The sequence below is a fragment of the Podarcis cretensis genome, assembly GCF_951804945.1.
Source record: "Podarcis cretensis genome assembly, chromosome: 2".
In the NCBI taxonomy this organism is placed as follows: domain Eukaryota; kingdom Metazoa; phylum Chordata; class Lepidosauria; order Squamata; family Lacertidae; genus Podarcis; species Podarcis cretensis.
Window position 1 is genome coordinate 121,560,840 of NC_137171.1, and position 13,004 is coordinate 121,573,843.

The 13,004-nt window shown below is 47.6% G+C and overlaps 2 protein-coding genes and 1 long non-coding RNA gene across 6 annotated transcripts in view; 1 reads left to right on the forward strand and 2 right to left on the reverse strand.

The window, feature by feature from the left end:
* The window catches only part of LOC307208856 (major histocompatibility complex class I-related gene protein-like), a 27,749-nt gene extending 26,000 nt beyond the window's left edge, over positions 1-1,749 (forward strand). For 2 of the 4 annotated variants that reach the window (XM_079963863.1, XM_079963862.1), the window contains exon 8: positions 411-1,749. In XM_079963863.1, coding sequence (XP_079819989.1) covers positions 411-417 — 7 coding nt within the window. In that variant the 3' untranslated portion in view covers positions 418-1,749. Of the gene's footprint in view, positions 1-394 lie in introns of all 4 variants that reach the window. The other 2 variants (XM_079963861.1, XM_079963860.1) reach the window with 1 other exon arrangement.
* LOC307209129 overlaps positions 1-13,004 on the reverse strand; it is a 64,194-nt gene that overhangs the window by 35,396 nt on the left and 15,794 nt on the right. The gene's annotated exons all lie outside the window — the stretch shown is intronic.
* Positions 1-13,004, reverse strand: part of LOC307207901 (antigen peptide transporter 2-like) — a 58,623-nt gene that overhangs the window by 35,396 nt on the left and 10,223 nt on the right. Inside the window, exons 7-12 of the mRNA XM_079962207.1 lie at positions 12,355-12,483; positions 7,081-7,269; positions 6,423-6,596; positions 4,581-4,740; positions 4,092-4,228; positions 1,663-2,844 (exon numbers count right to left, since the gene is read on the reverse strand). Of these exons, the coding sequence (XP_079818333.1) occupies positions 2,653-2,844; positions 4,092-4,228; positions 4,581-4,740; positions 6,423-6,596; positions 7,081-7,269; positions 12,355-12,483 (981 nt within the window). The 3' untranslated portion in view covers positions 1,663-2,652. The remainder of the gene's footprint in view (positions 1-1,662; positions 2,845-4,091; positions 4,229-4,580; positions 4,741-6,422; positions 6,597-7,080; positions 7,270-12,354; positions 12,484-13,004) is intronic.

Genomic DNA, 13,004 nt, shown 5'->3' on the forward strand with positions numbered 1-13,004 from the left:
TCTGTGGGGAACATCCCCAAATGGGGAAAAGCTTCTGCTTTCCTGTTACCCACATTGGGAGTCATAGTTTGGGTTCTGAATGCGAGTCACATTTTGGGTGCTGTAAGGGATTTCTCCTTCTACTTAATAGTAGGACTGCTGTGTGTCCTTCTGGTATTCCCCCAGAGTGTGCAGCTTGGCTCACTTGCTTGAGCTGCCCTCTGCAGGCATTTGCTCTACAGGTCCATTTTGGTGACGCTCCCAGCATATCTGATTTGACATGATGAGGGATGGTGGCTTTCCTTGGGAGGCTGGACTAGACGCCCTTTGGGTTCCCACTAGCTCTGTAATGCTGATGCCCCCACACCATGATGTTGGCTTAACTTTGAAACACCCCTGCTCTTTATTTTTGCAGTTTCATACCAGCCCAGTGTGTGAGATGAGACCAGAAGGAGCCTGCCCAAGTGTTGCTGTGAATTGCAGAGACTCAGAGCCCCTCTTCTCCTTTAATGCTGTTTCTGATGTTTCTTAATCCTGGCTCTCACTCACCCATTGTGACTCCAGCTGTAACTAGAATTTGAGGATAATCATGTTTTTCTGATGAATTTTGGCTAATTTTGCTTTGTAGCTGATTTTCAGAAATGTGTTTGTATTCATGAGAAATGTGCTGGATATACACAACTAAAAGCTTTAAAAAGGGGTGGGGAGATTGAGCAGTGATTTTGATGGTTTCTCTTGGTTTTTTGTTGCTGTGGATCCCACCACAAGCCTTTCCCCAATCTTGTGTCACGCACTTTCCATCCAAATTGAAGGAAAGGCAACATCTGAGAACTGCTTTAGGTGTATTATGCATGAAATAGGCTAAGCTGTTACTGCCTACCTGCCTCTTGGGCCGCCCAGCCTTTGGCTAAACAGATGTACTGTCTGATCCTGCTGGCAGCCAAGGAGGAAGCCAGCAAGGAGAAGAGGCAGATCAGGAGCTTCATGGACACAGTTTGATCTGAAATAAGCAGCCCCTTCTTTTGGGCTTCAGGCCTTCAGTTCATGAGACTTATAGCCTGGTCCCCACAGCCTTCTAGGAGGGGTGACCCACTGGGAGTGGGACCACATGAACTCCTCCAAGTAAACTAGTTTTGCTGCCTTCAAATTGCCTAATATTTATCTCGCCCATTCTTGCTTTTCCACCTGTGGCCCTTGAGGAACATACTCCTCCCACCTGCAGTTCCCTCCATCTTCCTTCCCTTCTCATAGGCTGGCATTCCTTAAGGAGAGTTTTTCCTAGAAATAAGAATGCACTAACACCTGGGACGCAGGTGGCGCTGTGGGTTAAAGCCTCAGCGCCTAGGGCTTGCCGATCGAAAGGTCGGCGGTTCGAATCCCTGCGGCGGGGTGCGCTCCCGCTGCTCGGTCCCAGCGCCTGCCAACCTAGCAGTTCGAAAGCACCTCCGGGTGCAAGTAGATAAATAGGGACCGCTTACCAGCGGGAAGGTAAACGGCGTTTCCGTGTGCGGCTCTGGCTCTGGCTCTGGCCAGAGCCGCTTCGTCACGCTGGCCACGTGACCCGGAAGTGTCTCCGGACAGCGCTGGCCCCTGGCCTCTTAAGTGAGATGGGCGCACAACCCCAAAGGGGTACCTTTACCTTTTTACCTTTAACTCTCTTAGGCCTCAATGGATTTGCTGCACCTTGCTTTGAAGACACTGGATGTAATTAATACTATTCTTCCTTTTGTAATATCCATTGGACTGAAATAAACAAGGGTGCCCTCCCTTTGTCTTTAGTGGTTCTTTCCTTCTTATCACAGAAGTTCCAGAGATTTTGAAGTCCTGGCAGGGAGGAGCCAATAATTGGTCTTCCCTGTGCAGCGCGACTGAAGAACTAGAGTCCAAAGTGAGATGGGGACAAAATCTGTGGTTTTGCAGGGGTGGGATTAAGTTACATGACGCCAAGAGGGTCTGAAGTCTGCTCAGTGCCTGGATTGGGGACCACCTGGATGCTGCCTTTGGTTCCAGGATGGAAGAAAGGAGGGTTGGGAATACAGTCATACCTCGGGTTAAATACGCTTCAAGTTGAGCCAATGTGTCCCTCAAGCACGCAGATCTTGTGTAGATCCAGCCCTGGACTAGTGGGGCTCCCTTTGGCGTAATCTAGCAGCCTCTTGTGTTCCCATACCCTAGAAGAAGCACCATTCTGCAGCCCCCCAGAGACACAAAATTTCAAACTTCAAAGAGTTATGTGCACACATTTTATTCTACAAAACGCCGCTTTCATGCCATCATAGTCCTGGACAATCAACAGCAAGAGACCAAAAGTGCCTTAAGATATTTTTGCAACATACTCAGAAACACTAAGACATACGGGACCAAGAGACAGGATTGGGAAAGAAGCCAGACCCCATATTTTAAGCAACTCGAGATGAAATTCTCCATCCGCTTACCTGGGAGTAAGCCCTATTGAACTCAGTAGGGCTTACTTCTGAGTAGAAGGCTGCACTCGGAAAGGATCAGCCAGTTAGGTGAGTCTCCTAGTAGCCCCATCATGGCAGGAATTCAGGGCTGTGGGCCAAGGTCCCACTCAGCAGAAGGCACAGAGACCCCCCTTCTAAACGCAGTTATGCCACACACATGACCACCTCGAGAGGGGGATCCCAAAAGACCAGTCAGCCTGTGCGGAAGTCACTCAGCCTGGCTCCTTTGCACCAGGCGGTAATAGGGGCCCCTCCGGCTCATCAGCTCAGAGTGCGTCCCCTCCTCCACAACCTCCCCACCCTCCAGGACGACGATCCTGTTCGCGTTTTCCACCGTCTGCATCCGGTGAGCGATCACCAGCACCGCCCTGGCCTGGCCGCTCATCAGTGACTGCTGGATCTAGGAGAAGAAGCCAGAAACCCCCTCTTAGATTTATTTTATTTATTTATTAGGTTTATATCCCAGCCCTCCTCCAAGCTCAAGGTGACGTATATGGGGCTCTTCCTCACAACCCTGCGAGGTAGCCTAGGCTGAGAGGCAGGGATGGGCTCAAGGTCACCCAGTGAGCTTCAAGGCTGAGTGGGGATTTGAACCCAGGGCCCAGTCTAACACACTAACCACTGGCTGTGTGTGTGTAAGAGAGAGACTGAGAGAGGTTTGTAAGCATTATGAATCCTGCTGTTTTCCCACACAAGGATATAGAGCATGGAGTGCTCCATATTTATTATTATTATTATTATTATTATTATTATTACCCTGCCCATGTTAGGTAGCCCAGCATTTGGGTGGCAGAATAGCATGTGGCCCAGGATAGATATAATTTTGTCATCCTAAGGTTGGCCAAACTGGAAAAATAATGATGGGAAAAACTGAAAGGATAAGGTCTAAAAGTTGACTAGCACTGGAAAATGCAAGTCCATTTATTAATATTATAATTATCAATAACAGGTAAAGGCAAAGAACCCCTGGATGGTTAAGTCCTGTCAACGGTGACTTGGGGGTTGTGGCGCTCATCTCGCTTCAGGCCGAGGGAGCCAGCGTTTGTCCACAGACAGCTTCCTGGGTCGTGGCCAGCAGGACTAAACCGCTTCTGGGGCAGCAGACCACCGTGATGGAAACCAGAGCACATGGAAACGCTGTTTACCTTCCCGCCGGAGCGGTACCTATTTATCTACTTGCACTTGTGTGCTTTCGAACTGCTGGATCGGCAGGCACTGGGACAGAGCAAAGGGAGCATTTGGGTGTCAGAATAGCATGCAGTCCAGGATACACACTAATCATCATAATCATAATAATTTATTCTTTATACCCTGCCCATCCAGCTGGGTTTCCTCAGCCACTCTGGGCGGCTCCCAACAGAATATTAAAACCACAATAAAACATCAAACTTTAAAAAGTTCCCTGACAATATAATTTTCTCATCCTAAGGTTGGCCAAACTGGGGGGAAATGATGGAAAAAACTGAAAAGGCAAGTTGATCTGGTCCCCAGTGAACATTTTACTAAAAGCTGCCTGGCACTGGAAAATGCAAGTCCTCTTATTAATATTATAAATAACAATAATATAAAACCGCCGCACCCACTCATGGCTAATGCTTCTCATGTCAACCAAGTCCCACAATTCCTCCCCCCCCCCCCGACACTCACGGCAGCTTCGCTCTCCACATCCAGAGCACTTGTGGCCTCATCCAGCACCAAGACCTTGGGGTTCCGGATCAGGGCGCGGGCGATGGCCAGGCGCTGCTTCTGCCCTGCGGACAGCTGGCCTCCCTTCTCCCCGACATCTGCAGGAAGGCAAGAACGAGAGAGAAGGGGTGGGAAGAGGGGAAAAGAAAGCCTGGTTGCCAGAGGAGTGGGAGTGGTGGCAGGGGTGCAAAAGGCGAGTTGCAGGTAAAGGAGGATTCCGAACTCCTGGGTTCATTTGATGGGATGGAGTGAGCCGTTGGGTGGAGGGTCGGGCACAGTGACAAGAGGAGCTGAGGCTCAGAGTCTGGAATTCTCACTCGTCACAAGGGACTGGAGCCCCACCAATTTTCCTGGAGGAATTCAGTGGGCCACAGAAATTCATGTTATCTCAGAGAGGGTAAGAATCAGGCCAGCAGAGACAAAAGACGTGAGGAAAGAGGTTTCACCCACCTGCGGTGAACCCTCCTTCCAGCTCATTGATGAAGCCTAAGGCGTTGGCTTCTCTTGCCGCAGCCGCCACCTTTTCTTGGCTGCAATCCTGCACCCCATAGGCGATATTGTCCCATATGGACCCAGAGAAGAGGACCGGCTCCTGTCCCACCAGCGCCACCTGCAGGCAGAATGAAGTGCGACGACTAGAGAGAAATTGGGATTCATTTTGCATTTGAAGCACGTTCCACAATATTTGCATATTCTCAAACAATAAGAGAACTGAAACACAGGTGAACCTTCAACATTCACAGTTCTCTGAATTTTGCAACCGTTTTCAAGCCCAAAACATTTCAAAAATGTGCATAAGAAATGAAGATGTTAGTGAAAACAGCCTACAAATATGCTTTTTTATTGGGAGAAATTGCTTGCAAAAATGTGTGCATTAGTCAAATCTGCAGACAATAACATGTTCATTAGGAGAGATTTGCACTGAAATATTGAAAAATTTTCATGCAGATTTTTAAAAGCAAAAGCCACAAATTGCTGCATTACTGTACAGAACTAAATTAAAGTTGGAAAGATGAGAAACTGAGTGAACAGGAAGGGGCAGGTCCTTGCATCCTTTCAAATATCTGAAGGAGGCTCTCGTATCCCCTCTGAACCATCCCTTCTCAAGGCTCAACAGCCACAATTATTCCTTGCAAGCATCTCCTTATGGGAACTCGTCTCTGGTCACCCTCCCCTGGAAAAAAACCACAGTTTACAGCTTAAGTACCAGGCTGGGATGTGTTTGTGTATCACGAAATCTTGGTGGGCACGGCCTTTTGCAACCCACATTTCCTCTCCAGTGCTCAGCCACACCTTGTTGTTTCCTCTTTTGCAAAATATGCTTCCTGTTTTGTGAAAAACAGAACCGCCTTCCCCTTGGCACTGACAACTCTCTAGCATCCCCAAAATCCTTTGGAACTCCCTGCCAATTGACATCAGGCAGGCGCTTTTGCCGTATTCTTTTCAGCGGCTGCTAAAACATGTATGTTCAGGCAACCCTATCAAAATTTGGGGAACACTAACAAGTGTCTCAACCTGGGTTTTGTTTGTTTGTTTAGCTTATGGTTGATTTTAATTATTTTTCAATGCTGTAAATAGTTGTTTTCAACTTTTTCAACTTTTTAAATTGTATCTTCTTGCTAACTGCTTTGAGGTTTTATTACAAATAAGTGGTATATAAATCTTGTGAGAAATGAATAATTTGGGAGCCTATGTCCTTTTAAAATGTAGGGTTTTTGGGGGGGTTTATTGGGCTGTTGTTTTTATTTGGATTATGGATTTTTAAAAAATCATTTATACTTTTCAGATATATACATTTCACTGATTTTACAATCATTATGACATTTTAAAACTTGACTTTCTTCCCCCTCTTTAATCCTGCCACTGTTTTTATCTGTTTACAATTTATCTGTAAATATTTAATAAACCATTTCCATTCTTTTATTTAAAAAACTTGTTATCTTGATTTCTTATTCTTCCAGTAGAGTTTCGCCATTTCTGCATATTCCATAAGAAAGAATGGATTATGGATTTTGTGTTTTTTATATTATGATTTTACAGTGGACGCTCGGGTTGCAAACATGATCTGCGTGGGTTGCAATTCAGCGCTTCTGTTGATGTGCGACCGCATCCCTAACCCAAAAAAACACAACCTCAAGCGTCTGTAACCCGAGGTATGACTGTATTCTGTAAACCACCCTGAGACCTGAGGGCACACGGCGGTATATAAATTCAATAAATAAAATGAATAATAAATAATGAAGGGGAAACAGGAGTTTGATGTCAGCCCCACTTCGTGGGCTCCCTGCTCACCTTGCTGTGCAGGTACTTGTGCTCATAATCCCGGATCGGGACCCCGTCCAGCAGGATCTCCCCAGACTGGGGCTCATAGAACCGCTCCAGCAGTGCCACGCAGGTGCTCTTCCCACTGCCGTTGAGACCCACAAGCGCCACCACCTCCCTGGGACGGAGCTCAAAGGAGACGTTCTGCACAGGAGGAGTGAGGAAAGGAGAAAAAACCAGGGCTGTGATTCACCTATGGAACTCACAGCCACCAGACAGCTATAAACCTAGATGGGGTTTGAAAGACCGTTCTACAATTCCCAGCGTGGTTTCAACAAGCCACCTCTCTCCACGGGGAACTCTGGGAAATGTAGCTCCCTGAGGGGAATAAGGGGTCTCTCAACCACCCTCAGAACCCTTAGCAAACTACAGTTCCCAGGATGCTTTGGGGTAAGCCAGGACTGTTTAAAGTGGCATGATGCTGCTTTGAACCTTTGGCCCAAATGGGGTTTAAGGAGGGCTGGCCCACCGCATTGGGCGGTCGGTCTATGGGGTCCCCATTCTCACTTAAAGAGACAGGCCTCCCCATAAGGCCGTGAAGTCCAGAATCTCAAACTGCCTCCCAGCACCACTGAGCCAAGATTCTCTGCTCCAACATCCTCAGGGGACCGGACTCTTGGCCATGTACCTTTAAGACCTGAAGATCAGGGCGGGAAGGATAGCAGAAGGAGACGTTCCTGAAGGAGACGTGACCTCGGAGGAAGTCCGGGGCCAGCGTCCCCTCAGTGCAAACGGACGGTTCCCGGTGCAGGTAGTCAAACACTTTTTCTGCAGCTCCCACATTGCTGAGCGCATCTCCGTATATGTACATCAGGGTCTGTGAGGGGTGAAAGAAGAGCAAGGCGAGGAGCTTTGTCAATATGCTAAACTTATTTCACAATCCCACAATTAGGGGAGCATTCGCTTTATCCTTCTCTTAAATCCAGGGAGTGTCTCCTCTGCGGAGGGAAAAAGGGATTTATTTATTTTTGGTGATGATATGGACTCTTTAAGAGGCAGAAAATAAATGTCCAAGTTACTCTGCTTGAGAATTAAAGACCGTGAATCTCTATCCGTATCGGGACACCTGGGTCTTTTTGCTCTTCTCATTTCTGGAATTCAGCATGTATCAGGAATATACTGATAAATAAGTATACTTTTCAGATCAATTGGTGGAGACCCAAATCCACAGTCTCATCCAGTCCAGATTTATCTACAGCTACTTTGTGGACAGGGAGGTAATAGAGAGGAGGGTAAAAAGATAAAAACCAAATGGGACGTTCTTTCAATGTAGTCTCTTTGGCAACAGCAATTTCCCCTCTCTTTCAGTTTGTTTAAAATATAGGGGGTCAAAGGAATTAAAAAGAATTTAAAGAGATTCAGAGGTTTTGAAGGTTAAAAGTCCTTAAAATAAGTTTTAAAATCAGTTTTCAAAATGTGGAGATATAGCCAACAGGAAATCAGGGCAAGGGCTGCAAGGCTTTGTTAAAACAAATTTATGACGCTGGCTTCACGAAGTTCTACGGTGCAAATTCCTGGAGTTGCCAGAACACATAAAACAACCTTGCCTTCAATAAGAGGAATTTTAAAAAGAAAAAAAGAGGGGAGAGAAGCCAGCAAAGCAAAGCCCTGTCGTATAATTAAAAGGGAATATGCAGAGCTCTGATAAGGTTTAAGGACGCTCTCAAGGTAAATTTCAAAAAATGAAGTATAAACACCGACAAATGGTAAACTCTGGCCTGCAAACACGCCAATTGGAGAACAGCCTTTACCAAAGGTGTCATGGATTTTGAAGATGCTCAAATTCAGGACGAAAGGGAGAAACTGTTATAAAAGCTTAATTGGTTTACGACCCCAATTAGCTGTTTACAGCGGTCCAGCACACTTCTTAGCCAAGCTGCGCCGATCTGCTTCTCTCCGGTTTCGCCTTGCAGAGTAAAAACACAGCGAAAAACTGTTGCTTCAGATCCAAACACACCAAGCTCTTGTGTGCATATTTATCAGTTCTTTATTGCAGCAAAATATTTACAGCTCAGCATTTCTCAGATTCTCCTGGACTGCTAGCATTCATGGCGTCCTTCTCTTTCAGAGACAAAGAGAGAACAGAGAGTAAAGCTCCTCCCTCCTTCCAAACGTCAGAATGTGAGGCATTACTCAGAACATCTTAACCCTGTAAGTTCTGAATCCCAACACCTCCTCTTGCCTTGCATTCTGACGAGACCTGTGAATGTACCTTTGCAAACCTCTGTGAGATCAATCCCTTCCCCAATGCCTTGCGCCCTCTCCTGGCGTTCCTGTCAGGCATCTGTGGAACATCCTCACAACTCTCAGATTCGCACTGTGCGAAACTTACCCACGCACCTGTGGCCTGATACCTCTCAGGTGGAATACCCTTCGTTGTGCGACTGGACCGCCTGGGCACAAACTCAGGCACTTCCTCTGACTTACTGTGGTCAGCAGGTGTGTCCTCTGCATCCCGGGATTCCCCCTCTGACTTAAAGCGTCTTCGAATCTTCTGCATTACGCTAACAGGAGAACTAGGCTCACTCTTGGGCTCTCTTTTTACAACTTGTGGAGATGCCCCATCCTGCTCCTGACTTTGGTCAGTGAGCTGATCGTCATCAGCAGACTCAGCCTCTCCTTCCTCCTCATCAGAACCTTCCTGCTCTGAATCAGAAAGACATTCTGAAAGAACATCACGCCTGGCAGGAGTCTTTGACCTTTCATCCTGCTCATAGAACTCAGCGTGTTTACTGATCAGCAGCTTACTCTGATCACCTGACGGGTACGCAAACCTCCATGCACGAGCCGCTGGCTCATACCCACAGAAGATCATTTTCTGGAACTTGGGTCCATCTGGCCCTTGCAAAGCTTTAGGCACTGGCACCGAGGCCATTGATCCAAACGCACGGAGGAAATGAACCTGAGGTTTCCTCCCGTGAAGCATGAAAAACGGGGTGTCTCCTACCACTGAATTGTAGGACCGATTCCAGGTGAAGCTCACATATTTAATTGATTCCATCCAAAACCTTGGAGGTAACCCAGAATCTGACAGCATCACCTGTGCAGCTTTAACCAGAGCCTCACTTCTGAGCTCTGCCACCCCCCTCTGTTGAGGAGAAGTCACTGTGTGACGTATCCCTTTCTTGTGAAAGAACTTCTGCAAAGCAGACCCAGTAAACCGTGCACCTCTGTCACTAGCGACTGCTCGCACTCTGGTGGAGAACCTTAGTTCCACCTCCTCAATCCAACTTCTAATCAGCTGTGCTGCATCTTCCTTGGATTTGAGACCATGTGTCCAGGTGTTCTGCGAAAAATCATCCTGCAGCGTCAGCAGAAACCTGGCTTCTCCCAGACTTGGTTCCTTCATGGGACCCAACAGATCTATGTGCACAAGATCAAAAGGTTTTGTGGTTACCCTGTCCACCCTGGGGTAACTGCACCCTTTTACCTTTGCCTGTCTGCAAGCCTGGCAATCTAGGACTCTTGCACATTCCTCAATTCTACAGCCTTTGCTAACCTCAGGTAGCACCTGTAGTTCTTCAAGAGAACCATGAGCTGTCTTCTTATGCCAAACACAAGGACATGAAACATGAGTGGGAACTGTAGCACGCAGGGCTTGTGCTTTCTCAACCTTCCCCTCACCCTTCAGAGACGTTTTAAGAATGAAGAGATCATTCTGCCCCTTTGCAACTCTAACCAGTTGCTTCCCTCCTTTGGAGATTGTACAAAAATCGTGTTCAAAGCAAACCTTAAACCCCTTTTTCAACAAATAAGGCACAGATAAAAGACAGTGTTGCATTCCTGGCACAATGCAAACTTCCATCTGCTCCTGCAAAACAGAAAAAAAGACATTTGCAACGTTAGTTACATTTTTCTTTTCTCCACTAGCAAACTGAACAGTTTTTCCAGCCGGAATTGCTGTGCAATTCCACATCTCGACTGCAGGGGTCTCTGGAATCAGGTTGCGGTTAGCATAAGTCATTGTCTCTCTCAGAGCTGTTCTCAAACAATGCCATAGCAACAAACGTCTCGCTGCCCCCTCTCTTTGGGCTTCTGCAGCTGTTCTCTCTGGTTGTCTCAGCAACCAACTCCCCCTTGCTTAGGACCTTGGCAGCTTCTGTAGAAGCAGCCTCCTCCGTTGCCTTGGAGACCGGACTGGCCTCTGCGTTCCCACGCGACTCTTTAGGCCTTATCTTCATTTTGTCCAGGTGGCCGACCTTGAAGCGTCTAGCTCTCCGCAGCTTTCCAGACTTTGGCTGACGACGATCACCAGTGGAAAAACACTGCCCAGGGCTCCTTTCAGCTGGCCTGGCCCCCCTTCTTCCGGAAGAGCACACTGTGCCAGCCCTGCCCTCGCTGAAACTGCGTTTCACTTCAGCACTCACAGTGGAAAACTTTTGAAACTTGCCTTTGGAATTCTCAGCCCCCCCGACTTGCACCTCAGGGACTGGGGCTACAGCCATTTCTAGGCTCTTCATGACTTCTCCAGGGCCCTGGCCTCCTGCTGAAGTTTCACACAAACTTCTCAGCACCTCCCAGGCAGCCCTTGCTGACTTTACGCCCTCCAAACTAGGCAAGAGCGATGCGTGTACGCATGCTTTCAGCATAGCAAGCTCTCTTTGCATTCTCTGCTGGCCATCTTCAGGCAACGCAGCCTCAAAGCCTGCAACGTCTGTCCCTTCCGCTCCTCGGCTGAGGGGTAGTGGCTCTTTCTGGCTTACATCCCAAAGCCCAGTAACCAGAAACCAACCCCTTACTCTTCTGGACCAGGTTGCCCAACTTCTTAAAGTGAGCTTTTCAAGCGGAATGTCCTCAAGGACCTGGCTGTCTGCCATTCTCTCCTCTTCCCCGGGGCCCCAGCTGCTACTCACGTAAAACCAGTCAGCTCTCCGGCACCCGATTTTTCAGCTGCTCTCAGCTCTCAGCTCTCAGCATCAGGCAAAAATCAGCGTCCCAGCCAGCTGCTTTGCCGCAGAATGCAGACCTCCGCTTTCAGTAGCGTCTTCCCAGCTGACCAAGCTGACTTCAAAGCATTCCGGCAGACTTTCAGCAACAGTTTTACAAGCGGTAATTAGTCCATAACCTGTTATAAAAGCTTAATTGGTTTACGACCCCAATTAGCTGTTTACAGCGGTCCGGCACACTTCTTAGCCAAGCTGCGCCGATCTGCTTCTCTCCGGTTTCGCCTTGCAGAGTAAAAACATAGCGAAAAACTGTTGCTTCAGATCCAAACACACCAAGCTCTTGTGTGCATATTTATCAGTTCTTTATTGCAGCAAAATATTTACAGCTCAGCATTTCTCAGATTCTCCTGGACTGCTAGCATTCATGGCGTCCTTCTCTTTCAGAGACAAAGAGAACAGAGAGTAAAGCTCCTCCCTCCTTCCAAACGTCAGAATGTGAGGCATTACTCAGAATATCTTAACCCCGTAAGTTCTGAATCGCAACAGAAACTAGCTAAAAGGAAGGCACATTTGGCAAACCCTCACCGTGATCAACTCCCGCCCAGAAACCTACAAACTCACTGTTAAGACCAGGGTTATGGAAGACAATCTTACTCGGCTGTGAGGGATCGCCAGCGAAGAAGACCTCGGCACCATCTTGGCCCTAGCCCTTCAAGGCCAAAATGGGAGTTGCCAGCAGCTCAAGACATTTTGCCACCTGAGGCAGCAAACCTACAGAGCTGCCACTGGTTAATGCTGAACCCAATGGACCAGTGGTCTGACTCAATATAAGGCAGTTCCTTGAAGGATGTAGAAGCAGAAGATGGACACAGTATGTGGAGAATGAAGGGAAGGGCAGGAGCATCACACCCATTTAAAAAGCTGAAAGCGTGACTCCAGTTGCGGAATAGCCGGAATGCCATTCAAGGCTGGAATGCCAGCCCTGTTGCAGCCTCCCGTTGCGGATTTTCACCCACCTGTATGTAGTCCCCGAAGTCCATCTGGTAGAGGATGAAGGAGAACAGGTTCCCTTGGGTCATGAGGCCAGAACGGATCTGCTGGTACCCAGAGTGAAGCATGATCAGTTTCAGACCCAGCTGTAGGAGCTAGAGAGAGAAATTCGGGGGAAGATCTTGAGGACCAGCAGCCACCCTCGTAGCCACGTTTGACGGCTTGGCTGTTCTGCTCACCCCTTTCCCCTCCAAGGATGAAATTCAATTCAGTTGGTCTCTGAATCTATCAAATCTGCACTTTCCCAAAACGAGACACAAACCTAAAGACAGGCAGACTTTGAAATTTAGACTTCTCCAAATTTGGCAATGCACTGCTCCAGCCAAGTAATGTGTATTAAGAGGAAATGCTTGCAGAAATGTGCCCATTACTTGAAACAGCATATGTTTATTAGGAGAAAGCCACTCTGAAATGAAATGCTCATGTGTGTTTCTAAAAAAGAAAACTCACAAATCGCTGCAGAAATGTGAAGAACAGAATTTAAGATTGCAAAAAGAGAGAAACCGGGAGAATGGATGTTGACAGATTTTCCCCTCCTTCCCAGGTTCTCCAAGAGTCAAAGATGCACCCAGTTTAAATCAGAATTAAATAGGCCTGTATCCTTTTGGAAAGTTCT